The 26,581-nt window shown below is 32.8% G+C and overlaps 1 protein-coding gene across 1 annotated transcript in view; it reads left to right on the forward strand.

The window, feature by feature from the left end:
• The window catches only part of WDR11 (WD repeat domain 11), a 68,734-nt gene that overhangs the window by 19,838 nt on the left and 22,315 nt on the right, over positions 1-26,581 (forward strand). Inside the window, exons 11-19 of the mRNA XM_003755316.4 lie at positions 6,654-6,738; positions 12,038-12,144; positions 13,299-13,374; positions 14,243-14,351; positions 15,429-15,553; positions 18,307-18,454; positions 24,272-24,378; positions 24,877-24,991; positions 25,428-25,599. Coding sequence (XP_003755364.3) covers positions 6,654-6,738; positions 12,038-12,144; positions 13,299-13,374; positions 14,243-14,351; positions 15,429-15,553; positions 18,307-18,454; positions 24,272-24,378; positions 24,877-24,991; positions 25,428-25,599 — 1,044 coding nt within the window. The remainder of the gene's footprint in view (positions 1-6,653; positions 6,739-12,037; positions 12,145-13,298; positions 13,375-14,242; positions 14,352-15,428; positions 15,554-18,306; positions 18,455-24,271; positions 24,379-24,876; positions 24,992-25,427; positions 25,600-26,581) is intronic.

Below are 26,581 nucleotides of genomic sequence, written 5' to 3' on the forward strand. Positions count from 1 at the left end.
GTTTGCAATTCTAGATTCTTTCCCTTTCAGAATGTCATTCTAAGCTTTTTGAAACTTTAAAGTGAAACTGCTAAATCTGTGATCCTGACTGATTCTACAGTATTTAAATAGTTTCTTCCTGACTGTTTGCAACATTTTCTTATTGATATGAGAGCTTTAGAATTTGGCTATGATATTAACAGTAGTTTTCCTTTTGAGGTCTTTTTCAAGAAATGATCAGTAGATACTTGATATTTGACCCTCTGAATCTAAGATCTTAGGATAATTTCCCTTTATAATTTCTTGAAATATGATCATGGCTTCAGGGAGAACAATAATTCTTAAAATATCTCTCTTGATCTCTGGTTTCTCAATCATTTGTTCTTACAATGAGGTGTTTCCCATTTTCTTTTTTTTTTTCCATTTTTTGACTTTGTTTTATTATTTTCTGATATCTTGTAGAGTCATTAGGTACCACTTGACCTATTCTAGTTAAAAAAATTTTTTTTTTCTTCAGCCAGCTTTTATAATTCTTTTTTTCTATTTGGCCAATTCTGCTTTTCTAAGGCGTTCCTTTCTTTAGTGAATTTTTTGTGTTTCCTTTTCCATTTGACTTGTTATGCTTTAAAAAAATTTTTTGCCTCTTTTACTAAGCTTTTAATTTTCTTTTAATAATTTTCTTGCATAATTCTCATTCCTTTTTTTCCAGTTTTCTCCACCATTCTTATCTCTTTCATTATTCCAAAAATTCTTGCTGATATTGGGTCCAGTTAGCATTTTTTTTTAAAGCTTTGGTTGTATCTGGTTTCACAATGTTGTTTTCTTCTAATCTTCTCTGCCACTGTTCTAACTTTTTGTGGTCACATTCTTTTTCTCTGCCACTGTTCTAACTTTTTGTGGTCACATTCTTTTTGTTATTTCCTCATTTTTCTAACTCTGTTTCTTTGACTCTCTTTTCACCTGGCTGTAAGGAGGCCCTATTCCAATCTTTAGGCTTTTTTGTGCCACTATTTTCCAAGCTAATTCTGGGGGTTCTGCAGCTTTTCAATACTTCCAAGGTGGAATGATTGGGGAGAGGGATATTCATTGCTTTGCTGGTCTGTTCTGTGGCACTTAACCAGGAAGGGCCCTTGCTCTCCTGCAGGTTCAAGCACTTGTGTTCATCTTGGCCCTGAAATTGATCACATCCCTTGCTCTTTTGTAGCCACAGGTATGGAGACTCTTCTCTGCTTTAAAGCTCTGACCAGGGCCTTGATCCCTTGTGACTGACCACAAGTACTCCTCTCCCCTGGAACTGTGACCCAGAACTGCTGTGAGTAGCAGTGTTGCCAATCAGCACCACCTACAGGTAGTGCCAGGAAAGGGTCCTCGGGGATCTCTTCTGACCTACCGTTAGACCCCTTTACTGGCTACAGAAGCTGCTGCTGTAGTAACAATCCCCAGAGCCCACTGCTGGTGCACATGAGATGGCTTCTGCTCCCGAGGTGTCTTAGGCCAATTAATTATGTTTTACTTTGACCTGTTGTTAACTCTTTTTCTCCAGAATTTGACTTGAGGAGTTACTTTTAAAAATGTTGGGAGAGTTTAGCTGGGTTGCTGCCTCTACTCTTACCAACTTGCTCCTGTCTGTTTAGATGCTAAAAATCCTTTATTTTCTATAGGAACAAGTATATATATGAGCTATTTTAAATAGTAAGAAACTAGGGATAAAATGAACAAAATGACTTGTTTCAAATGCTTCAGTTCTGTTTGGTTTTTTATTTCTCACTTTGCCTCCTTCTCCTGTCCTTTTTCTTAGCCCACAAAAGTATCTAACTTTAAGTCTTTTGTCTGGAGACTAGTGATAAGGATCCCTTGACATCCTTAATTTTCTGAGTATTTGTGAAAATGGTATAATATACAACTGTGATTTCTTTCTTTCTTTTTTTTTTTAAGGTTGATGGATTTTATTTTATTTATTTATTTATTTATTATAATGACTTTTTATTGACAGAATACATGCCAGGGTAATTTTTTACAACATTATCCCTTGCACTCACTTCTGTTCCGATTTTTCCCCTCTCTCCCTCCACGCCCTCCCCTAGATGGCAAGCAGTCCAATATATGTTAAATATGTTGCAGTATATCCTAGATATAATATATGTATGCAGAACTAAACAGTTCTCTTGTTGCATAGGGAGAATTGGATTCAGAAAGTAAAAATAACCCGGGAAGAAAAACAAAAATGCAAACAGTTTACATTCATTTCCCAGTGTTCTTTCTTTGAGTGTAGCTGCTTCTGTCCATCATTGATCAATTGAAACTGAGTTAGGTCTCTTTGTCAAAGAAATCCACTTCCATCAGATTACATCTTCATACAGTATCATTGTTGAAGTATATAATGATCTCCTGATTCTGCTCATTTCACTTAGCATCAGTTCATGTAGGTCTCTCCAAGTCTCTGTATTCATCCTGCTGGTCATTTCTTACAGAACAGTAATATTCCATAACATTTATGTACCACAATTTACTCAACCATTCTCCAATTGATGGGCATCCATTCATTTTCCATTTTCTAGCCACTATAAACAGGGCTGCCACCAACATTTTGGCACATACAGGTCCCTTTCCCTTCTTTAGTATCACTTTGGGGGGTATAAGCCCAGTAGTAGCACTGCTGGGTCAAAGGGTATGCACAGTTTGATAACTTTTTGGGCATAATTCCAGATTGCTCTCCAGAATGGCTGGATGTGTTCACAACTCCACCAACAATACATCAGTGTCCCAGTTTTCCCACATCCCCTCCAACATTCTGCATTATTTTTTCCTGTCATCTTAGCCAATCTGACAGTTGTGTAGTGGTATCTCAGAGTTGTATTAATTTGCATTTCTCTGCTCAATAGTGATTTGGAACACTCTTTCATATGAGTGGTAATAACAACTGTGATTTCTTGCTAGGGATTGCTAGGTTATTTTCTCCCAATGCTAGCAGCATGTTATGTAATACATTTTTAATTTCTTATAATAACTTGAGAACAAAGTGTTTCTATTATGCATATAAAATTTAAAACTATTGAATTTGTATGAAAATGTAAGCATTTTCTTTTAGCATACTTTTAGTTGGCTGGAGGTTTTTTCTCAAATATAAATTTGCAAAATGTAGATATTTTCCTTTAAATGTGATTCAGATCACATTTATTAATCATTGGTCTATCTTAGATGGTTTATTGGTCAGTTCATTAATATTAACATTTCAACCTTCTTTCTGTACTCTAGTCTCTACTGGTTTTATCTTCTCAAATGACTTGAATTTTAAGTTTTTACACTAATAATGTATATGGTTATTTTCAAATATATATCGAGATCAATTTTTAATTTCTACCTAACAAATTATTGGTTTGTTACAATAATGTGATTTTTAAAAGTTAGTTATAAGAGAAATTCTATGATTTGTAAACTCAGCATTTTTCCATAGAAAGATATAATAACTCGGTTGGAATTAGAGATTTTCATTTTAAAATGAATTTTATTGTACTTGAGTGCCATGAGATATAAAATTATTTATTGATAACAAACAAAATTATTTATAACAGCAAATCAAAAGAATAAGTCCTTTAAAACGTTTCCCAAATTATTTTGTTTTATTAAACTCATTTAAGAGAACAGTTAGAGGTCATCTATTTAATAACTTATGAAACTATTCGAGACTTTGGAGACACACACACACACACCCAACATATCACCTACCCCATATTTATATATGTGTATGTGTATTTCTATACATATATACACATACCACATATATGTCATTAAAGCCTTGCACTCATTTGAATACCTGTTTCATTTTTTAACTGAAATTTTAAAAAGGTCAGAATTCTTTTTTCAGTATCATAAATTAGGAACTACTTTATCATAGTACTAGCCCACTGTTCAAATAGATTTGTGATCTACTCAAGTTTAGATGTTCCCTCCATCTATACAGATTACAACACATGCACACCATTATGTGTACCTTTTACCCATGTTCTATCATAAATTGTATGGCATTTACACATTGTAGATATATGTATTGGTGTCAAAGTACTAGAGACTTTCTTTCTTGGCATTGTGAAGATAATAGTGGAGCACCCTGACAATCTATCTGACTCTTCTTTCCCTCACCATATCTTCTTTTCCTTTTTTGTGTCCTATTGATGACTTTTTTTTTTTTTTTTTTTTTTTTTTTTTTTTTTGCTCATTTTCTTTGAAGTTTTTCTTGGTTATATACTGCAGTCTACTCAGACCCATTATGTTCTCTATTGCCTTCTGTGATACTCATTTTCAGTTTTCAGTAATTATAATTTTATTTTATGTCTTGAAGCCATACAACATACTATTACTAATACTAATATATAACATTTCTATGCTTTAAAGAGATATATGTGTGATTTATATTGAGTTTATATTATATTTATTTCATGGGAAAGTAAATAAGAAAAGTTATATTTGTCACTGCAATGGTTTTGCCACGGAACTTCATAGATTCAACAAGAGAGCTAGAATTCTGCAAGTACATAGCATTGCTACTCCTAGGATATGCTTTATTATAAATCCAACAAATAGTCATCAAGCTTTTGCTTGAAAACATCTGGTGAAGGGGAATCCATTGTCCTTCCAATGCAGCCAATTTCACTTTTGTATAGTTCTCATTGCTTAGAAGTTTTTGCTAACATCAAATCTAAATCTTTTACTTATTCTTACCTTTTCTGATCAGTGGGGCAAACAGTGAAAATCTAATCCTTTTTCTATGTGAAAACCTTTTAAATACTTGAAGAAACCTATCTTATATTAAGCCTAAGTCATCTCTAATATTCTACTTTGTTGAATTAATACTTAAATGCCATGATCTTGGCCCTTTATCATCCCAGTGATCTTTATTTAGATTATTAATTCCTTTTCTAAAAAACTGGCGAGTAGAACTGAACACAGTACTCTAGATGTGATCTGGTGAGTATAGCAGGACTTTTTATCTTTTAAATCATGATTCCAGTGCCACTCAGTGCCACCTAAAAACTCATTAAGTTTTTTTTGGCAATCATGCATTACTGTTGACTCATATCTAGGTTGCAGTACTCTAAAAGCCTGAATCTCTTTTAAATGAACTTAGTATGTATAAGTTCTTAGCATGTAGTAAGTAATATATGATAACTGTTATTAACTAGGCATTATTATCTCACATAACCTGTTATTGATAAAGCCATTATGCTTCTTTATGATTGCTGCTTCTTTTTCCAACTGTTTATTACTCATCCCTTTAATAATGCACTCAGAAATGTTGCCAGAAATCCAAATTAAGCTCATTGACTTACAGTTCTTGGAATAAAATCTCTTCCCTTTATTGAAAGCCTAACAATTTATTAAGCATCTTCCTAAGCACTTTGTTGGGCATAAGAGATACCAAGAAAAATGAAGATCTCCTTCATTAAGGAGCTAACAATCCATCAAGAAAAACTTACAAATACAGTGTGTGTCTGCTCAGTCCAGAGTTAACAACATCTTTTGAGTGATAAGAATGGAAGCCAGATTACAAATGGTAGAGCAAAGGTGACAGATATATAGCATTTTCTATAAGTTTTTTCTATGAAAGGAAGACATGATATGTTTGGTAGCTTGATGGGTTGACTTTAGGGGAGACTTGAAATCAGTAGAGAAACAGCTAGATCATATGTGTCAGTATGCTTAGTGCTATGGATGGAAAGAAAGTCAGAAACCTGGTCCCTGCCTTTAAGGACTCATATTCTAATGGAGAACACAACATGCAAATAACAATGTGCATATAAGATACAATCTGATATACAGGGATGAGAATCTCATGGATAAGATTTTAGCAGCTAAAAGGATGAGGAAAAGCCTTCTACAGATGGTGAGCTTTGAGTGAGTAGTAAAGGAAGCTGAGGCACAAAGGGGAAGAGAAGCATTTTGTACAAAGGCATCAAGTCAGGAGATGGAGGACCAGCAGCTAGGTTGGGGGTAATTAGGTGATAAAGTACAGGGAAGAGAGTGAAATGTAAAAGTAGATAGCTAAGAAAGGGCCAGCTTAAAGAGTCAGATTAGAATTGGGGGGGGGGGGGCAGTCAGGACAGTATTTATCCTTCTAAAGTTCTTTGGCTTTTCTCTCATTCTCTATGAACTTTCAAAGATCACCAATAGTGGCCTACTAGTCACACTTAACCATTTCTTAATAAAATATTAGGAAATTTATTGTGACCAAGGCTTTAAAGCTTACTTATTTGTAATGAATTCATTTTAAAATTTGAACCTTTGCAATAATTACCTGCAGAATTCTGCAATGATTGTTTAGACAAATTATAAAATTTTCATAAAGGACAGCATAAAATAAATGCAGAAATAGTAGAACCAAATAGCAAAATGGGAATTTTCTAAAAGCTTAAAGCTTTTGAATCAGTATAAGGTCTTGATATGCTTTGAATTAATATTTTAAAACTTCCAGCTCTCATAGTACTCGTTAAGTACTTTAGCTAAGTTCCATTTTTGTTGCCAGACAAAAGAAAAGAGCACATTTTTTCTGGGGTTGAATTTGGAATAGTGGGGGTGATGTGAAAAGTTAGCAGTTAAATTTAGAAAAAAAAATCTTTTATTTTTATTTGGAACTTAAAGGCATGTTAATTTTTTTGTTTGTTTCATCATGTTTTTAGGCACAAGTAATGGGTCTGTACTGGTGTACCATCTTACCAGTGGTCTATTGCACAAGGAATTAAGTATTCACTCTTGTGAAGTCAAGTGAGTATATTTATTTGGGGCTATTCTTAACCATATTGAATGATCTTAAGTAGTAAATAATATTCTCTAATTATGGGTCATAAGTCTAGAGTTGGAGGGGCTAATCCAACTTCTTATTTTAAAGTTTAGGTGATTGACATTAAGTTCAGGTCAATTGTTTGTTAACTATCCAGGGGTAGTGATAGAATTGGAATTTGTACTTGGCTTTTCTGACTCCATATCTACTATTCCCACTGTCTTATAATAAGTAGTTCATTTTAAATGTTGAATTAAAAATACAAAAATATTAACTAAAATTCTTATTAATCATGAGTAAGCTCTGATTGCTTGCTTGTTCATGACACATTGTACTGTTGCGAATTTTCCCAGTTTTGTTACATTATTACTGTCTTATTTAAATTTATTTTTAGGAACATTTTTTTTTCCCTAAGTGAAAATCATCATATGTCTTTAGTTGACAGGCATTTAATGGATTTTTCATTCTTGTGATGAGAAATAGTGCTGTCTAGTAAAATATTGACACCAAATAAACCATATTTAATATAAAATAATTACATTTTTATCTTAATTCAGTCAGTTAGCTTTTGTTGGTGATGTTTTTTGTTTCAATAAGGTAGATAACCTTTTTTTTTTCTTTTTTTTTTTTTTTTTTTGGCAAGGGCCATTTGAATATTTATAACATTATTTGTGAGCCACACAACCTTATCAACTTACAGAGCTCAAGCCACTGGGAAGTTGTAACTAACTTTTAGTTCATTATCATCTTCTATTGATTATGCAGATGATTTCATGGGCCTTGTAAATGGCCTGCAGGCCAAAAGTTCCATACTTCTTGTTTAAATGCTGTTGGAAAAGACTTATATGAATGAAAGAATAAATGAATGAATAATGGGAAAGATGAATGAAATATTTCTTAAACTCTTAATTCTACACACATGTTTCTACAGTACTTATTACACACAGTACAAAGCACTGTGCTAAACGTTGGGAATACACATAGAAAAGCCAGACAGGACTCTGCTCGGTGAGAACTCCTGTTCCAATGGGGAGATTATACATGTGGAAGATTATAGATGCAAATCAGATGGAAAGAGTAAAGATGTCTCTCTATTAATGTCATTTCCACTAATAAAATCTCATCAATGTTTGATGTTGGTCCATTTATTTTTGGACTGGAAGTATTTCTATTCCAGAGGCTTTTGAGTTTGTGGAAGTTTAATCCTTTCTGGCACTTGCTGCCTCTTGCCTCTCCCTTAGAGTATCTTTCTGCTTTATTGAATTTGCTTTCTTGCCCTAACAGTGTTATTTGGTTGTAAATTGGTGGGAATAGGTGCCAACTGCTTCACAGTATTTGCCTCCCCAGATTGTGGCTGGGGGAAATAGGATAAATGGTCCAAGGAGTGCTGTCACTGTCAGGACTCTTGTAGTCTATCATTCTGTTGTTAGTAACTATCTTTATATATATATATATCCTTTTTTTACAGTTTTTTCATAAAGACTGATTCCTCTTCTAATTTATTCTCCCTCTAATTGATCTTTTATCCCTTTCCCTCCTATTTTCCTTTTGAGTAGAATGTGTTTCTTTACTCACTTGTGTATTTTAATATTCTTCCTTTTTTTGATCCATTCAGATACCAGTGAAGTTCAAATATTAGAGCCACTCTCTCCACCATTTATATGGACTTTATTTGCATACTCCTCCTATGTGAGATAACTTTCCTAACCTTCTTCCTTTGTTTCTTTAATGTATTATTTTTCCCTTCCCATTCTTTTTAAAACATTATCCAGACATAACAATCACCTCCTTTTCTAATTAATTTTGTCCATGACCCCCTAATAAAGGTAGGATTCAGGGAGGACACATATATCATCCCTCCTTATTAGAATGTAAGCACTTTTTCTTTTAGTTCTTTATAATTACTCTTCTTTATCTTGTTCTGTTCCTCTTGACTTCTGTGGTTGAAGTTCAAGGTTTCTATGCAGTTTTGATCTTCAGGAATGCTTGGAAGTCCTCTGTTAATACCCATTTCTTCCCTCCCCCCTTTCACAGTATTATACTAATTTTACTGGGTAAATTATTCTTGGCTTCTAGGATATCACTCTTTCTTTTCCTTTGCAGTAGTAAAAATGTGGGTGATCCTTACTGTGACTTAGCAGGACTTGAGTTCTTTACTTCTTATTACCTGCAGTTTATGGATTCTGGCTGTAATGTTCCTAAGAGTGTTTATTTTGACCTTTCGAAAGTGATTAGATTCTTTCTCTGTTCATTGTCCCTTGGTCCTAAGACATTTGGACAGTTTTAAGATTTCTTGAAATGTCTAAACGCTTGTTGATCATGGTTTTTAGATAGTCCAGTGATTCTTACTTTTTTTTCTCTTCAGTCTGTTTCTCAGGTCAGTTGTTTTTACTGTGAGATATCTTATATTTTATTGTATTAGTTTAATGGTCTTATTCATGGTATTATTTCAGTCTTTTCAATTTTTCAGACAACTAAGAAATTAGTGATCTTATCTTGATTGCAGCATAATGCTCTGTTGCTTCTAACATTAGTTTAGTTTTCTTGTGTTTGTATTTTTCCTTTCTTATCTCACCTGCCTTGGATCTCGGCTTCCTTTCTCAAGGAAGATTCCCGAAATATTCCTAGAATCCTATCTAAGCCAACATCCTATGAAAAGCACTAGTTTTCTCATGTCTAGTACAAAGAAGCCAAAGCAGCTTTATGCTCTTGTCATAAAGTACGTGTTCTAGCAAACAGTGTTTTTAAAAAAGGCATCTAAGTTTTGGGGGCAAACATAGAAAAGGCTTAAAAATTTGCTCTTCACCTTCACTCATCCTGCATGATCAACTTTGACAAGATAGAGTGTTCCATGGAATGAATAAAAAACTGCCAGTTTGCTTTTGTAGCTATCTTTTTACCTAATGTATTTGTCACCAAGGAACAGGAACTGAAACCATTTTGATCCTTGTTTTTTTTTTTTTTTACCCTGACATTCATTTATAAACAAGAAGTGAATTTTTTTTTTTTTTTTGGGTGTTGGTGTGCTATATGATTCATACTTAAATAAGAAATTCTAGTCTATACTCTAACGCATATCTATGGAAAGAGCTACAATGGGAGAAGGGGGGTGAAGAATATATATTAATAATCCTGACTTTTAAAATCTCTAACCCTTTTAAAAGCCCACTTAATTTATGAAAGACCCAAATCAGATCTAACTGCTGCCTGTGAATAGTGTGCTCTGATATCTAAAAGCTGAGATCAGTATAAATTTGATGAATTATAACCTTAACTTGGTTTTCTAGCTGCTTTGTAAATGAATGGTTAGGCCATAGAATTTCTTTCACAAATAGCCACTGCTTAAATGTGATAGTATATATTCATGAGAGTAAATTATCAAATACTTTCATTTCCCCAAAATAACCATTAGGTCTGGCAATATACATAGCTAGAAATAGCTATTTAGCTAACTGTAGCTAAGTTGTGATTATCCCTAATAATTAGAAATAGAACATCATGGATATAAACAAAATCCATATAAAATGTATTTTTGTAAAGCCTATTTAACAAGATTTGTTAACAAGAAATTTTATTAGTCACATCATTTAAAGTGGTAACTAGTGAAGAAAGGGGGAAGACCCTTTTTCTTTTCATTTTTGGCTGTGATACAGGACATAACCACTTATTCCTTCATCTGATCATTACTTTATTTTTCTACTTCCTGAAATTCTAAATAAAACAAATATATATTTATTATATAAATATGAAATATATATAAATATAACACATAAATATAGATTTATATGTTACAGAGAGAGGGCTACATAGACTCTTTATTTCCATGGATTTCAGACATGAGTTTCATTGTTTGCACAATTGGAATATGTAGTATTTAAGGAAGTGAGGTCACTGTTAATTAACACAGTCCCTTGTTGGTATTGGGTTTGTTTGAGTATATCTGATGACCCTCATAAATACAGATATTGCTTATTTGTTGTAGACAAGACTGATATTTTGCATTTTATAGACAAAATAAATCCCCAAGTGACTCATTTTCAAGGGAAATGTTTTCCTTGGATAAGGAAAAGAAAAGCAGTGAGCAAAGGCAAATTTACAAATAGATAATCTACCAGAAATGGGAAAACTTAGAAGAGCCTGTTAAATTAATTATGCCAGGTAAAGGATTTTTTTTTTTTTTTTAATGCAGTTGGGACCACTGTAGATTCGTGTGTAAGAAATGGACAATGGAAAACAATGTTTTTAGGAAAATTGGCCTTGGAGAAGAATAGAAAACTGAAGTGAGGGTGATGTCTGTGTCACTAATATAGAAATCGGGTAATATTGATGCCACATGTTACAGCACCAAGACAAAGCAACCACCTTGTTGTTTATAGGTTCGTTTTCTTTTCCCCCTTTCCATGAGGAAACTAGGATCCAGAAACAGAGTTACTTGCTCAAGATAGACAGCTAGATTGGTGAAAGAGACCTTCAGCCCCCTTAAGACTCCCAACTTCATGTAGCTGCCACATGATATATAACCATTCTCACCCCACCCCCCCACCCCAATCCAGACCAGACCACCCAAAGCTTCCAATCCATAAGGTGCACTTAATTGGCTTGATTAGCTGCTTACAAGGACTCTCCAATTCTTTTGAAAAACCTGAGTGTTGTAGATTGTCTCAGGTCCTTTACACGTGTATGACCTATTTCTTAACAAAGCATTTTAAATTTCATCTCGGTTTATCACCATGAGCTTTTTTGTTCAGTTCCAAAGCCTTGGTTAGGACTCTTCTGACTCTTTATGACCCTATTTCTCTTTGAAAACTTTATTTAGTCTTATGAAAATTTTATCACACATTTTGTATTTCTTCTTTAACTTTCATATTAGCCAACTGCTTCATTTCAGTAAGATTCCCAATTTTATCAAATTTCAGCATCCTATTCTGAATATTTCAAGAAAATGTTCTTTTTTTAAGCAATTGGGAGTTCCTGGCAGTTTCCTGACTAGAATCTCCACTGAAAAATGTAGTGACTTTCATGGTGCTTTCTATGTCTTGACCACTATGGACTTAATGATGGAGATATTTTATTGTTACATATAGAGGTATAATTTTGATTAGAAATAAGCTCATACCATTTTGGAATATTAGTGTTAATGGGATTTATTTATATATAAGGGGGATGAAGTGTGTATGTGTATCTTTGTCTCTATGTGTATGTGTTTGCTGTTGGGTAAAAAATTATTTCCAAATTGTTTTTCTAACTTTAAATATCAAATCTCTCTGTTTGAAATTTCTATAGAGGTATTGAATGGACAAGTTTGACTGGTTTTCTTTCATTTGCCACCTCAACACCTAACAACTTGGGATTAGTGAGAAATGAATTACAGCTGGTTGATCTTCCAACAGGTTTGTATTTCTGATTTTCTCTCTCACTTTCTCCCACCCCCATCTCCTCAATTCACATCCATATGTAACTTGGAGAAGATAATTCTTAGAAGGCATATGATAGCTCTCCTTAAATGTTTGAAATGCTGTCATATGAAAGAGGGATTAAATTTATTTTACCCCTTGTTGGGAGAGTGAAAAAAAGTGAGTGGAAGGTAGAGGGAGGCTACATTCATCATCATGTCAGGAAAATCTTGAAAAATGGAACAGGTTGCTTCAGGAGATAGTAAGTCCCATCTCCTTGGAGTCTTCTAGATAAAACATTTTGTTAGATATGTTACACTGAGGTATATGATTTTGACCAGATAGAATATGAGGTCCCTTTTTGACTTTCAAATGTTTGATTTTCTGATAGTTTTAATTCTAATACTGTAAAACAAAACTGTCCTTTAGAAGTTTTAGTAGCAAATAAAGATAATTGCATTAAAATTTAACACTTATATAAGTATAATTTAAGATATATAGAAAATTATAGGTAGGGTCATGTTAAAATGTTTTATATTAGTAAATTGAACATAAGAAAAGAAACCACAAAACCAATAGAGGCATGAAATTAAAAAAAAAAGTTTTTCCTAGATACAGCTTTGAAAGTATAAGAACTTTATATATTTTAGTTGATAGGTAAATATTTTTTATGGTGATGAGTTATAATAAGCACTTTGAGTGTTTTTTTTTCTGAGGCAATCGGGGTTAATTTACTTGCCCAGGGTCACACAGCTAGGAAATGTTAAGTGTCTGAGACCAAATTTGAATTCAGGTTCTCCTGAAATTAGGGCTGGTATTCTATCCACTGCACCACCTAGCTGCCCCATACTTTGAAATTTTTACAAAACTTAGAAATTAAATTTTGAAAACCAAAGAAAATATGAAGACCTTGTTTTCCATGACAATTTATTTCTCTTTAGATATTTAATTTAGGTAGTTTGAATCCTCTCAGTTTTTATGTTGCCACTATTACTTTTTTTAGGAAGTAGAAATTTTAGTAACAGAAAAATAGAATGAGCAAAGAAAAGCAGAGATAAGGAAGGATCTGACTAGCCTTTTATATTGACTTAATTTCTTGTAAGTCTTTTATATTGTCTAGACTTTTTTCCATAAACATATATGTGTCACAGGCAGAAGCATTGCATTTCGTGGTGAGAGGGGCAATGATGAGCCAGCCATTGAAATGATTAAAGTGTCTCATTTGAAGTAAGTATGTCAGCCTGAGCAAGCTCTTGTGCTATTATAGTTAGATCTATATTAATGTCATTATGAATATAGCAAGAGCCTAAAGAACCTATTTGTTATATTACCAGAATCCTTTAGAAAAAAAATTAATTGTTTTGTAATTTTATCACAGAGCATATTATGTTTCTCAAAATTTTTCATTCTATGGAATGGTAATCATTAGGAAGATTTGGTCTTTTTATTATCTTAGTTTAAAAACAATAGCCCTATCTTTACTGTTCTTTTTTGATAACTTCTATCATAATCCCCCTGTGTGGTACCTCATTATTTGCTGTAAGCAAATTCTACAGTTCTAAATTTCCACAAGTTTTGAATGCTTTAAGAAGGGGGCAAGGGAAACCTCATAATCAAATATCACATAATCACATAAAGGCTCATTGGTTCCTTCTTTAGTTGTGGAATTACGGTCAAATATTGGATAGAAGGTGTTAGTTTAGCTCCCTGTTGTCCCTGTGAATTCATAATTAAAGTGTCCCTGCCTTGCTAACAGTTTCCAAAATGTCTTCTTTCCTTCAGATATAAGCTTCTTGAGAGTAAGAACTGTTCTTGCTTTTTAATTTGAATCCCATATACTTGGGACACAATAAGTTCTTAATAAATGCATGATCACCCATTCTCTATATTAGGTACAAAGTACTTTTGAAAGTCACTCTTTGAGTTACAAATTTACCTTCAGTATTAATGAGTTTGTAATAATGTTAATCATTGCAGTTATTTTTAAAGACTATTGAACTTAACTTATTTTGTATTTTACTTATATATTTCTATTCAGTAATGTTAAGAATTTTTATATCAGTAAGTGGTGATTTAATGATTTAATTTGTTATAGACAATATTTGGCAATTGTATTCAAAGATAAACCCCTGGAGTTATGGGATATCAGAACCTGCACACTCTTGAGAGAAATGTCAAAAAATTTTCCCACAATAACTGCTTTGGTAAGCAATTGCATTTATAACTGTATAGTTAACAAGGTGATTGGACTTCTATGTAGGAAATATTTATATTTTGTGTTGTTACTTAAATTCATGATGCAGTTTATTTTTCTATAAATAAATTGAATTTCCAATTGTGAATAATATATACTATCATTGTTTTCCCCAGTGATTCAGGCTTTCAACCTAGTTGTCATCCTTGACTTCTCATTCTTATCCTCCCCTAGCCAATCTGTTGCCAAAATCTGTAGTTTCTAATTTTGTAATTTATCTTATGTATGCTCCCTTTCTCCTTAACACTGTCTTTACCCTAGTTTAAACTCTTATCTCTTCATTTTTGGACTATTGCAGTAAGCGTTGGTCTACCTGCTAAAAATTTCTGCACACTCCACTCTATCCTTCGCTCCGCTATAAAATTGATCTTCCTAAAGCATGGTTCTGACCTTGTCACTCCCTTATCCAGAAGGCTCCCTTTAACCTCCAGTCAAATATACAATTCTTTGTTTGATTTTTAGAGCCCTTTGCATTTTACCCCTTTCCTATCTTCCTGTTTTCTTGTACTTCATTTTCTTCACATGCTTGGCCTACTTGGTTTTCTGAACATATGATTTTATATTCAGTCTCTGAGCATTTTTACTGATTGTCCCCCATGCTTGGAATTCTGTGTCGGATTTCCTTGTCTTTTCTTTGGTCTCCTTCAATTCTCAGCTTAAATCCCATCATCTGTAAGAAGCCTTATTATTACATATATCTCTCTATATAATAATTATTATTAATTCTGATTTACACATAATTGTTTGCATGTTATCTCCTCCATTATTTTATGAACTCTTTGTGGATGAGGTAGTTTGGATTACTTTGTAATCCTCAGCTGTTTAGCACAGTGTTTGCCTCATAGCAAATAGTTAATAAATGCTCATTACATAAATCAGTGGTTATAAAGCCAAAATAGAAAGTTTTGAATTCTTTTTTAAAAAAAAAGTAATAAGTAAACATGTCAAGGATAGGCATACAAAGCTTTTCTAGTATCTGTATAAATAAGGCAATGTGTAACATTTCTCATATCCAATTTCCTGACAGGAATGGTCACCTTCTCACAATTTGAAGAGTTTAAGAAAGAAACAACTTGCTACTCGTGAGGCTATGGCCCGACAAACTGTAGTTTCTGATGCAGAACTTAGTACTGTAGAATCTTCTGTGATTAGGTAGGATTCATTGTCTCATACATTTTTTCCTATATATTATTATATATATATTTAAATCATTATATATTAATCATTATATATATTTAAAGATACATTTGAATTACATACTTTATTTCATCCTAGAGTATTTTATTTAATTGATTGACTATTTAATTCATTCTGTAATCTGCCCACATAATGAATGAATTTTAAAAATCTTCATACACATTTTTCCTTAATCTTCACTGCTTTTGCTTGCCAGATAGAAAAAGAAAAAAAGAGAAGTATTGTCATGTGCAGAGCAAAACATGAGAGGATTCAAAATGTATTGCAGTAAATTTCCATTTCAAGAAAGCCTTTATAATGAATATTGTGTATTGTGTTTAGAGCTCTCCATCATTTCTTTGCTTCTTTGTAGGTTTTCTTTTGTTCTCTGCTATGTACTTTTTACTTTATTCTTTTTCCCCCTTCCCCAAGAAGGTTACAATTAAGTGTGGGTAGAGACACAAATACACACACACACACACACACACATATATATATATATATATATATATATATATAAATAGAGAGAGAGAGAGAGAGTTATTTGTAATCATGCACATATATACACATACACATTTGTGTCCATCTTGTCCTCTGTTTTCCAGAAAGTGGATGATATCTTTCTTCATAAGTCTTTTCAGATTTTCCTAAATGTACCAACTCATCATTTCCTATACCGTAGCAATATCCCAACCTTATACTTTATAATTACTTTAAATAATTTAAAACAATATTGATTAATATGGTTGATGTATAGTATATACCATCTGAAATTTCATTATGGTATAAAGATGTAGGAAAACATTTTCCAAATACATGTAAACATAATAAACTCTTGGGGGAAAGTCTTAATAATGTAGCTCTTATTATTACTTTAGTGGGGACTTGTTTGTGTTTCAATTAATTTTTTTTTTGTTGCAATCAAGATCAACATTGATATATTGTTACATTTAGGTTAGAGAGCTATAGTCATACATATATGCTTTCAACAAACCTTAAAACTAGAGGAGATTATGACAAACAAGATGAGTTTTGTTCATTGCAAATTTGAATTTTTCCTGGGACCTGATTTTAATTTAGTGATTATAAAAGCAAACAAAAACAATTTGTCAAAACCTTGCATCAAAAATTATGTCCTTTATCAAGAGGGCAAAAACTATTGAGAATTATAATAACAATATTCTTTTGTATAGTACTTTGAATTTTCCAAAGCTGTTTTTCCAAAATACTATTTATCCCAATTGTGTGAGGAGGGGGGAACCAATATTAATGTTTCAAATGCTTTGCCAGGAGAATGCTGATTCTTATAGCTGAAAATGCTGCAAGTGTGGAAATACCACCAACCTGGAAATGCTGCAAGTATAAGCCTACAAAGTACAAAAAAATTTTACCACGGAAAGGTTGGCAATAGGTCATAATTTTTTTGACTGTGGTCATCCATTGAAGTGAAATTCTGCCATTTTTTACACCACTCTTTTGTTTTTGATGTATGGCTATGAATCATGAAACACCCGAATCTCAAAAGTAGCAAAAATTGCAGAGGTCCAATGAAAAACGTGTGGTAGACATTGGTAGATTTCAAGTTATTGACAATAATAACTAGCTTGCAGTTAAGTGTGAAAGTCTGCTTACAAAATCAATCATGGAGAAAAAGTATAGGTAACAAACAATTTGGATATTGCATTGGTGCCCAAAACATTCAGAAAACCAGAAGGAAGCAGCAGTGTTTAGATAGGTCTGTTGAAGATTGGCTGAAGAAAAGCATGGAGAAGAGTCAGGTAAGGTGAAGTGATAAGTTACAATCTATCTCACTATCAGGGATACTTACATTGATGAAATGATGTATCTAAGACAAATTTTGCTAGTTGTCATGAATTTGAAAATTTATTTTTTAAAGTTATATAATATTTAATTCATACTTTATTACTTCAAGAGGTAATGTTATAAGTAATATTATAAAATGATATATGCTTTCATGAGTGGACATTCTTTCAGGAATAACTGATCTGTCTGCATGTAGTTTATGGGAATTTATCAATGGCCATACTTTTGACTTTTTTGTCAGGAGGAAGCATCAATAGAATTTTAATGGAAGTTATTTATAGCTTACATATCCTATCTAGCCATATATACACTTATTTTAATTAAATTTTTTTTACTTTGTGGTTTATATATTTACTATGTTTAACATATTAATAAACAGTTAATGTTATATTAAGGAAACTATTACAACTATATTTATTTCATTTTTTTTTAACCTTATAAATTGAAACATCTCTTTGAGAAAGCCCCATGGGATAGGATGCAGTCATCCCCACCCATTTCCCTTTGGGGCAAACCAAAAGATTCAGAGAAGATTATATAGTTATGCTAGCACTTAATTTCACAGTCTCAAACTCACAAGGAATCTCAGAAACTATTTAATCCAACTTGAACAGGGATCAGTCATTTCTACAAAATGTCCAATAGATGGTTATTAAACTTTTCATCAAAGCTGTTTAGTGTGAGGTATTTTCATATCTGCCAGAAACATTCAGGATGGTACCAGTAATAATCAAAATTCATCGGTTAAAGTGTTTTAGTAGCTAGCTTTCCTATCATGATATGACTATTCCTTAATAATGATGATGGGCAGGAATTCATTTACATATGGTTTCACTTTTTTTTTTTTAATTGTTGATGTCACATTATAAAAAAAGAATTGATTTTATCTTATTTCTATCCCAAAGCTTGTTGCAGGAAGCAGAAAGTAAATCTGAACTGAGCCAGAACATCTCTGCCCGGGAGCATTTTGTATTTACTGATAGTGATGGGCAAGTTTATCATCTCACAGTTGAAGGCAATTCAGTAAAAGACAGTGCTCGAATTCCTCCAGATGTAAGTCAAACACTTGTTCTCAATTTTCATTTCATAGTTGAAAATAGTTGCCAAAACTTACTCCATTTTATGTTTAGTAAACAATCATAATTATAAAATTGAAAAAGTTATTTTAGGAAATTTCTTTTTTTTTAAATTGTAAATGACTAAACTTGATCATGAAGGAAAGTACACTTTTAATCAATCAGTAAACTTGTATTAGGTGTCTCATATCTTTCAAGTGCTATGCAAGGTAATGGGGACAGAAAAACAAAAATGAAATATTGTCCTCCTTTAAGGGGCTCTATTCTGTTGGAAGACTAAGTAAATGAAAAATATAATTGAGGTCATTTATTTCAAGGTGGGGCAAGGGAAGCATTAGTAGCTGTGAGATGAGAAGTCTTTTGTCTATGATGGCTTTGAATTGAACTTTGGAGGAATTCTAAGAGATATAAAGGTGAGGAGGGAATGAATTGTGTGATTATCAGCAGCATTTAAGTTCTTTCCTACTCTGTCTAAAGCGCTGTTCTGGGGGGACAAAAAGAATAAAATGATCATAGTTGTCATTTAAGCTCTTAAAGCAATTAAAATGTAATATTATTTCTGATGATAATCAGTCAAGTACTTTTATTTTAAGATTTCAGTTTTGTTTTTGTTTTTTTTTTTCAACTCGTTTTTACTCCCTTTGGTATTGTCTTTTTATGGCCTTGAAGGCACTTGCTTTGCCTGGTTAGCTCCTGATAAACCAGGGGTTCTCTTGTTTTTACTTATATCTTGCAAGCTAGTCTTTCAAAGCTTTCAGAAGAATTCAATAATAGCTTTTTTGTAAAATGAAGCAAAATGTGGTAATTTTTAAAGTATAGAAGGAAAAATATGCATAAAATATACATATAAATGTTGCTGTTTAAAATATACTCTTAGAATGGATGTTTGTCGATAATTGTTTAATCCCATTTTTATGGTGGGGCAGCTGAGCCCCAGATAATGGAAGTGAATTGCTCACAGTCACCTGTAATGTCTGGGCTAGCTTTCTGGAGGTTCTCAGACCAGCCCGAGTCCTTGATCTTAGTGGAAGAGTGAAGGAAGCAGAAGAGACACCACAAGGCTGGTCAATGATGGAGCCTGGGATCTGGAGTCTGGAGCCTGAAGCCTGAAGTCTTCTCTGTGTCTGTGTCTGAGAGTCTTCTGTGTCTGTGTCTGAGAGAGACTCTTTCTGTGTCTGAGACTCCCTTAAATACCTCAATATGATTATATCACTATAGTACACTGAGCATGCGCAACCATTATATCACCATATCACATTAAGTATATGTTTAGAGAACTATTATCTCACACTGAATAGGTGCTTAACTATAAGCACTCTACTGTCCTTGATTCAAGAATACCTTTTCAGAGTCCCAGCCCTCTACATCTCATAGTCTCCCTCTACATCTCCTATTTTTGTTTTGTTTTGTTTTGTTTTAGAATACAGGTAATCATGCCCTTTCAGACTTCTCAAGAAGGGAGGTGAAAATACTAAAGGGAAATGGGGAGTCAAACCAGATATTGTTAGCAGGTTTCCTCTGGGCTGAAATTGAAACAGCTATACATAAATCCATCAGCATGGGAGGTATTACACTAGCACATAGTAATATAACTCAGGCTAGTAGTGATGTAGCAAACAACATGAATCAACATGGTGATATAACAACCAATGTGAATAGACAGGTCCATAAGTCCTAGAAGGAGAGTATATAAATAACAATCACACATATGCCTCCTTTAGCTGCCAGGAGATAGTCTCAAACCAATCTATTGTCCGTTGCTTCATGTCAGGGAATCCAATGAATTCCTGCAAGTTATGAAGTCCTGCAACAGTCGTATCATGTCTCAGGGAATCCAGTGATCCCTGAGGGCTTTCAAGTCCTGCAACAGTCTTAACATGTCTCAGAGAATCAAATGATTTCTGAGGGTTTTGAAGTCCTGCATCAGTTTCATTAACAATTTTTGATGTCCATGAGTCAAAGGACATAACTGCCATTCTCTTTTCAGTGGTGGGCACAGAGACAGAACCACCCGATGTTTCTTGGGTCTTCTCCTTCATTTCAAGGGTCTGCTCCATCTCTCTCAGATGGACAAGGTGAATACGGCTTGTTGGCACCCATGTGATACCTTCTCCACCCTAGAGAGAAAAGCAGACCCTCTCCCCCAAGCAGAATCCCTTCCATGCACCATTTTTTGGGTCTCTCCACATCACCTGGAGATTATCTAAAGATGGTGGAGCTGATGGCACTGGATACTGCCCTTCTGGTGGGTTATAAAACCTGTCTGCCAGAGCCAATTAATATTTATCAAAAAATTAATAGTATAAAGAGCTAAATTTAAAAGTTCTCTAGGGTACAGCCACATACATTTGACACATCCCGATCTAGAATCTGGAGTCTTAAGTCTTCTCTGTGTCTGTGACTGAGAGAGACTCTTTCTGTGTCTGAGACTCCCTTAAATACCTCAGTAAGATTACATCACTACAGCACACTGAGCAGTGCCATTACATCACCATATCATAAAGTATATATTTAGAGAACCATTATCTCACACTGAGTAGATGCTTAACTATAAGCACTTTGCTGTCCTTGATTCAAGTATACCTTTTCAGAGTCCAGGTCCTCCACAGTCACCCCAATTTGATTGATTTTAGAGTTTAGACTGTACCAGGGGTCTTCCCAACTATACTAATTTTTTTTTTTCCCCATTTGATGATATAATCCTTTTTTTCCCCCTAAATGTTCATCTACATATTCAAATTTAATCTGAGAAACCCCAGAAAAATGATTTGTCTTGACACTATTTTCTAGGTTAATTTTTCATGTTATAAGCCCTAAATAATTTAATAGCCATTACAATATCAACTACATGGATTTATTTGGAACCAAAAAATTCTTGAATTTTCTATCTCCATTAAAACAAAGGTAGGGTAGCATAGTAGAAAGAACACTTATGTTATAATTATGTTATGTTATAATGGCTAAGTCATTTAACTTCTCTGGTCCTTAATTTCATAAGATATCAAATAAGGGGAGTAGCCTTGAAGCACTAGGGAAATGAGTCATTATTCTTGCTGTCCTAGTCTTCTTCCTTAAAGGTGTTAGAAGGACTGAGGAAATCACATGAGCAGCCATAATAATAACCACAAGTTAACATTTATATACCATCTACCATATGTCATGCACTGTGCTAAGGACTTTACAAATATAATCTCATTTGATTTTTACAACAATACTTTGAAGATCAGTGCTATTATTATCCCCATAGTATAGATGAGGAAACTGAGGTAAATAAAAGTTAAATGCCTTGCCTGGAACCACCTAATTAGGAAATGCCAGAACCCAGATTTTAACTCAGCTGTCAAAATTGTTAAATTACTTGCATAATTGAAGGAAAGAATAAAAATCTTAAACAGCAGTGGGTAGAGGAATCACTTTAATCTTTGCTTACTTTTTGTCAACCTCAGTAGCTAAATAGCACTTAGTACTTTTAGTTTTTAATATGAAGGGAATCCCTGACATACTACATTGATTTCCTCTCAGAATTGTAGCCATGCTTTTTATTTCGGTGCTACTTTATTTGGAAGTAGAATGTAAATGCAATTTAATGAAATGTAGTAATTTAGTTACTATTTGGAATTAAAGAGTTTCTTGAACCATTATGTAACAACAAGAAATTCAAATTTCTTTACATGTCATCCTTTTTTTTACAGTAGAAATTCAGGTTATCTGAGATAACAAAACTTTGTTTATTTATATCTCTCTTTGTGTAGGCCAGAAGTCAAAGTGGTTTCAAAAATCCCTCTATTCCCTGGTCTAACAGGTTGCCTTATTGCTCAGATAATAATAGCTTTATCAAAGAATGACTAGCTTTTTAGGGCCCAGCCTCTGATTAGAGCAGCTATTTAGAGGAAAATGGTTTGGAAGTAGAATAAACAAGGCAGGAAAAAGTAATTTTAATTGGACATTTTTATTTCTCTGAGATCAAATGAAAATATTTTTCAGTGAGTAAAGATGTAGAATTTAGATAATGAATGTTTTAAATTTAATATAAAAGTATAAAATTTTAATGACCAGTTTTCAATATTTTTTCTTTTGACATTGTGTTCTTGGATTGAAACTTTTCCACACTTGATTTCATTTCAAAGCTTCAGACTAAAGCAAAGTAGACTAAAATAAGGGGAAATTTTGGTATATTTTTAATAACCCAGAGATGTACAAGTTTTATTTTAAGGTGGAAGAGAATATGAGAATATAATACTCCTAAAAAGTAACAAAACATATATCTTAATTTTTGAACTTTATATATTGCAAATGGATATTTGACAAAAAATCATTTAATAATTATATTAAAGGACAGTTTCAGGCTTCCCCCCATCATTAGTACCAAGGAAATATAAAATGAAAAATACATATTTTAATATTCTAGTTTGGGGAACTTATACAAGATAACATTTGATACTTTTAAACTTATTTTCTCTTTTTATTATTGAAAAGTCTGTTTAAAAAAAAAAAAAGAAATTCTTAGTTTTGTTATATTAATATACCCAGGAAACAAAAACCAAGGCTATCTGAGTATCATAATTTACCAGGTTATTAAGAACACCATTTAATAAAAATGGTATTACCTTTTAAATTGCTTGTTGATATCTTTTAACATTTTGTGTGTGTGTGTGTGTGTGTGTGTGTGTGTATGTGTATGTGTATGTGTGTTTTGCTGAGGCAATTGGGGTTTAAGTGATTTGCCCGGGGTCATAGAGCTAGGAAGTATTAAGTGTCTGAGGTCTGATTTGAACTCGGGTCTTCCTGACTTCAAGGCTGGTGCTTTATTCAGTGTGCCAGCTAACTGCCCTCGTATATATTTTGAGGTAGCTTTTTTATGTGCTGGCTAAATGCTACTACTAGGTTTTCCTTTTCTCACAACTTGGGAATCCTGTGTAAATTAGCTAGTAGTAAGTCAGTCAGCTTGGAAAACTACTTGTAACTGAAAACTTGGGAAGGCTTCTAAGCCTTGAAAGTGTTAATCAAAACCATGGATTTGCATAGGTTAAATGACACATACAAATACATTTCTTTTCTTAAACATGTTTTAGTTCTTTCAAAAAAAACTTAGTGAAACTGTTTCTTTGTTTAGTTTTAGTTTGGGGCTTTGTTGCTTACTCACTTGAGGCTCTTTTGAGAGTTGGCTGGAAAGATTTAATGACACAAGTTCTCTCCATTAGATTATCTTTGCAATAAGCTAGCAGTTCCCTAGAAGATATGACACCACCAAATTTTATATATATTTTTGTCAGTTAAATATCTTTTACATTCATAAAACCTGTTTTTTAGTTTGCCCTTAAGATGGATTTGATTTTCACTTTTTATTTTTGGTGTAGATCATATTTCATGGATAGTTTTGAGTTTATAAGGTAACAAAGTATGAAGTGGTAAATTGTTTTACTTTTCCTTCACCCTATCTTAAGGAAGAGTCATTTCCTTCTTCAAACTTAAAGGCCAGAAACTGATCTTTCTATTTATATAGATCTCTCTTTTTTTTTTTTTTTTTTTTTTTTTTTTTTTTTTGTTTAGTAGGGAAATCTATGAGCTGTGTAGATGTTTAATAATTGAAGCTTTTCTTTGAGGGATTTGCTGGTTCTAGGTATACTTTCCATTACTGTGTTAAAAAAATAATCTTTGTTTAAACTTTATTAAATTATTTTTTTTTCCACCACATAATGGATCATCAAAGTTTTCAAAAATTTTCCTTGTGATTGTTCTACAAACATGATGTTTCTTTGTTTTTTTTTGTTTGTTTGTTTTGTTTTTCCCTCAGGGAAGCATGGGTAGTATTACATGCATTGCTTGGAAAGGTGATACATTAGTTCTTGGAGATGTGGATGGAAACCTAAATTTTTGGGATTTGAAAGCCAGAGTATCTAGGTATTTATAATTATTCATTTTTTAGTAAATTCTCAGATACATGGAAAGTAATTTTTAAATTTGTATAATAAATGTAAACTATTTTTGTTTTGTGTTTTGAGATTTTAATTCTAGTTCAGAGAATTCAAGGGTATATAGAAAGTAGCTTTTAAATTTGTATAATAAATACAAAAGATTTTATTTTGTAACCTGAATTATTTTTCCTAGAAGAATGAACATTAAGTTTTATGCTTTGTCACAACTGTGTCAACTGATGAAATGAATATGAGCTAATAATACCTTAACATTGTTCTTGGAAATGTCTTTGATCAGAAGTTTTATGAGGGAGTAGTGATATTCTTTACACATAGGGATGGTCATCCCTTTAACTAAAGTGATTGTCTCCTTATTAGGGAAATAGAATCTACCACTGATCTGTTTATGATAGTGTACTGATAATTTTTAAAAATACTTTTCAGAAATCTAATATACTTGGATTAATTGTGCTTATTTTGTTAGAGGAATACCAACACACCGAAGTTGGGTGAGGAAGATCCGATTTGCTCCTGGTAAAGGAAACCAGAAATTAATAGCTATGTATAATGATGGAGCTGAAGTCTGGGATACTAAAGAAGTATGCATCTGTTTTGTTATTTTCTCTTCCATACTTGTATGTTGTTTTTATTTAGCAAAGCTAGAATGTAAATACAAGAAGCTCTTTCCTTTTTACTAAGTGATAGATACTTCAACATATATATTTATGATTATTTGATGAAAGCTATGTTTTGTCAGATTTATTATGTCAGATTTTTATTCTTTCAATTCTAAAAAAATATTGATTTTATAGTTCCTTTTCACTCCAGATAAGACATTCTCTCTATTGTATAACTGCCATTTAGTGGCTATTCTGACTAAGGATAAGCTCTTTGAATGCTAAAAGACAAGGTAATTTGAAGTTTGCCATGTATAAATTACCATAGCTACTGTTTTCAGTTGCTTTTCATAGAACAGTTGATTCAGTGTGCACATCTTCATCATACTGAGAGTCACCATTACATTCATTTTTCAAGGTTCAGATGGTGAGTAGTTTAAGAAGTGGAAGAAATGTCACGTTTCGAATATTGGATGTGGACTGGTGTACATCAGATAAAGTGATCTTAGCATCAGATGATGGATGTATTAGAGTCCTAGAGATGTCAATGAAATCAGCATGCTTTAGAATGGATGAGCAAGAATTAACAGGTATGTAGGAGCCAGTTACTGGTACATAGGGCAAGTATGATTTAATGCTTTTTCCTTTTTGCCTTGGACTATAATCTTTTAGGGAAAAGTTTATTTTTTAAGGTATATTGATTGATCTAGGTGTTTTTAGGGGTGTTTAATTCCAAGTAATGTATTGATATCAATGCAAATTAATGTTTCTGTTTTTGAGTTGCAGTAAAATTTTAAACTGTATAATCCAATAAATTTTATATAGCAACCCTTTTAGCTATCCCTTCCTTGAAGTGTCTCATCCTCTTGCTATGTAAAACAAGTCAGTTATCTAAATTTAGTGTTAATATTTGAATTAGATGACATGATGACATTCAAAGCCATTCCATTCAAAGCCCTTTGTAACTATGATTCCATGTTGATTGATATTTTAAATATTGGTTTTTATTTTCCTTTTTACTGGAAATGATCAATATGACATCAGTAGTTATACTATACATCATAAATTTTAGATCCTATTTGTTGAATGAATAGCCAAAGCAATAAAATAAAAATGCTTTCCTAGTTTATTGCTTCCCTTCTAATCTTGTTTGCATTAGTTTTGTTTGTACAAAAGCTTTTTAATTTGATATAATCAAAATTTTCTATTTTGTGATCAATAATGATCTCTAGTTTTCCTTGGTCACAAATTCCTTCTTCTTCCACAAGTCTGAGAGGTAAACTATCCTATATTCCTCTAATTTATTTATAATCTCATTCTTTATGCCTAAATCATGAACCCATTTTGACCTTATCTTGATATAGGCATTAAGTGTGGGTCAGTGCCTAGTTTTTTGCCATACTAGTTTCCAATTTTCCCAACAGTTTTTGTCAAGCAATGAATTCTTATTCCCAAAGCTGGGGTCTTTGGGTTTGTCAAACACTACATTGCTATAGTTATTGATTATTTTGTGCTGTGAACCTAACCCTATTCTACTGATCAACTAGTCTATTTTTTAGCCACTACTAAATG

This window comes from Sarcophilus harrisii, chromosome 2, assembly GCF_902635505.1.
Source record: "Sarcophilus harrisii chromosome 2, mSarHar1.11, whole genome shotgun sequence".
In the NCBI taxonomy this organism is placed as follows: domain Eukaryota; kingdom Metazoa; phylum Chordata; class Mammalia; order Dasyuromorphia; family Dasyuridae; genus Sarcophilus; species Sarcophilus harrisii.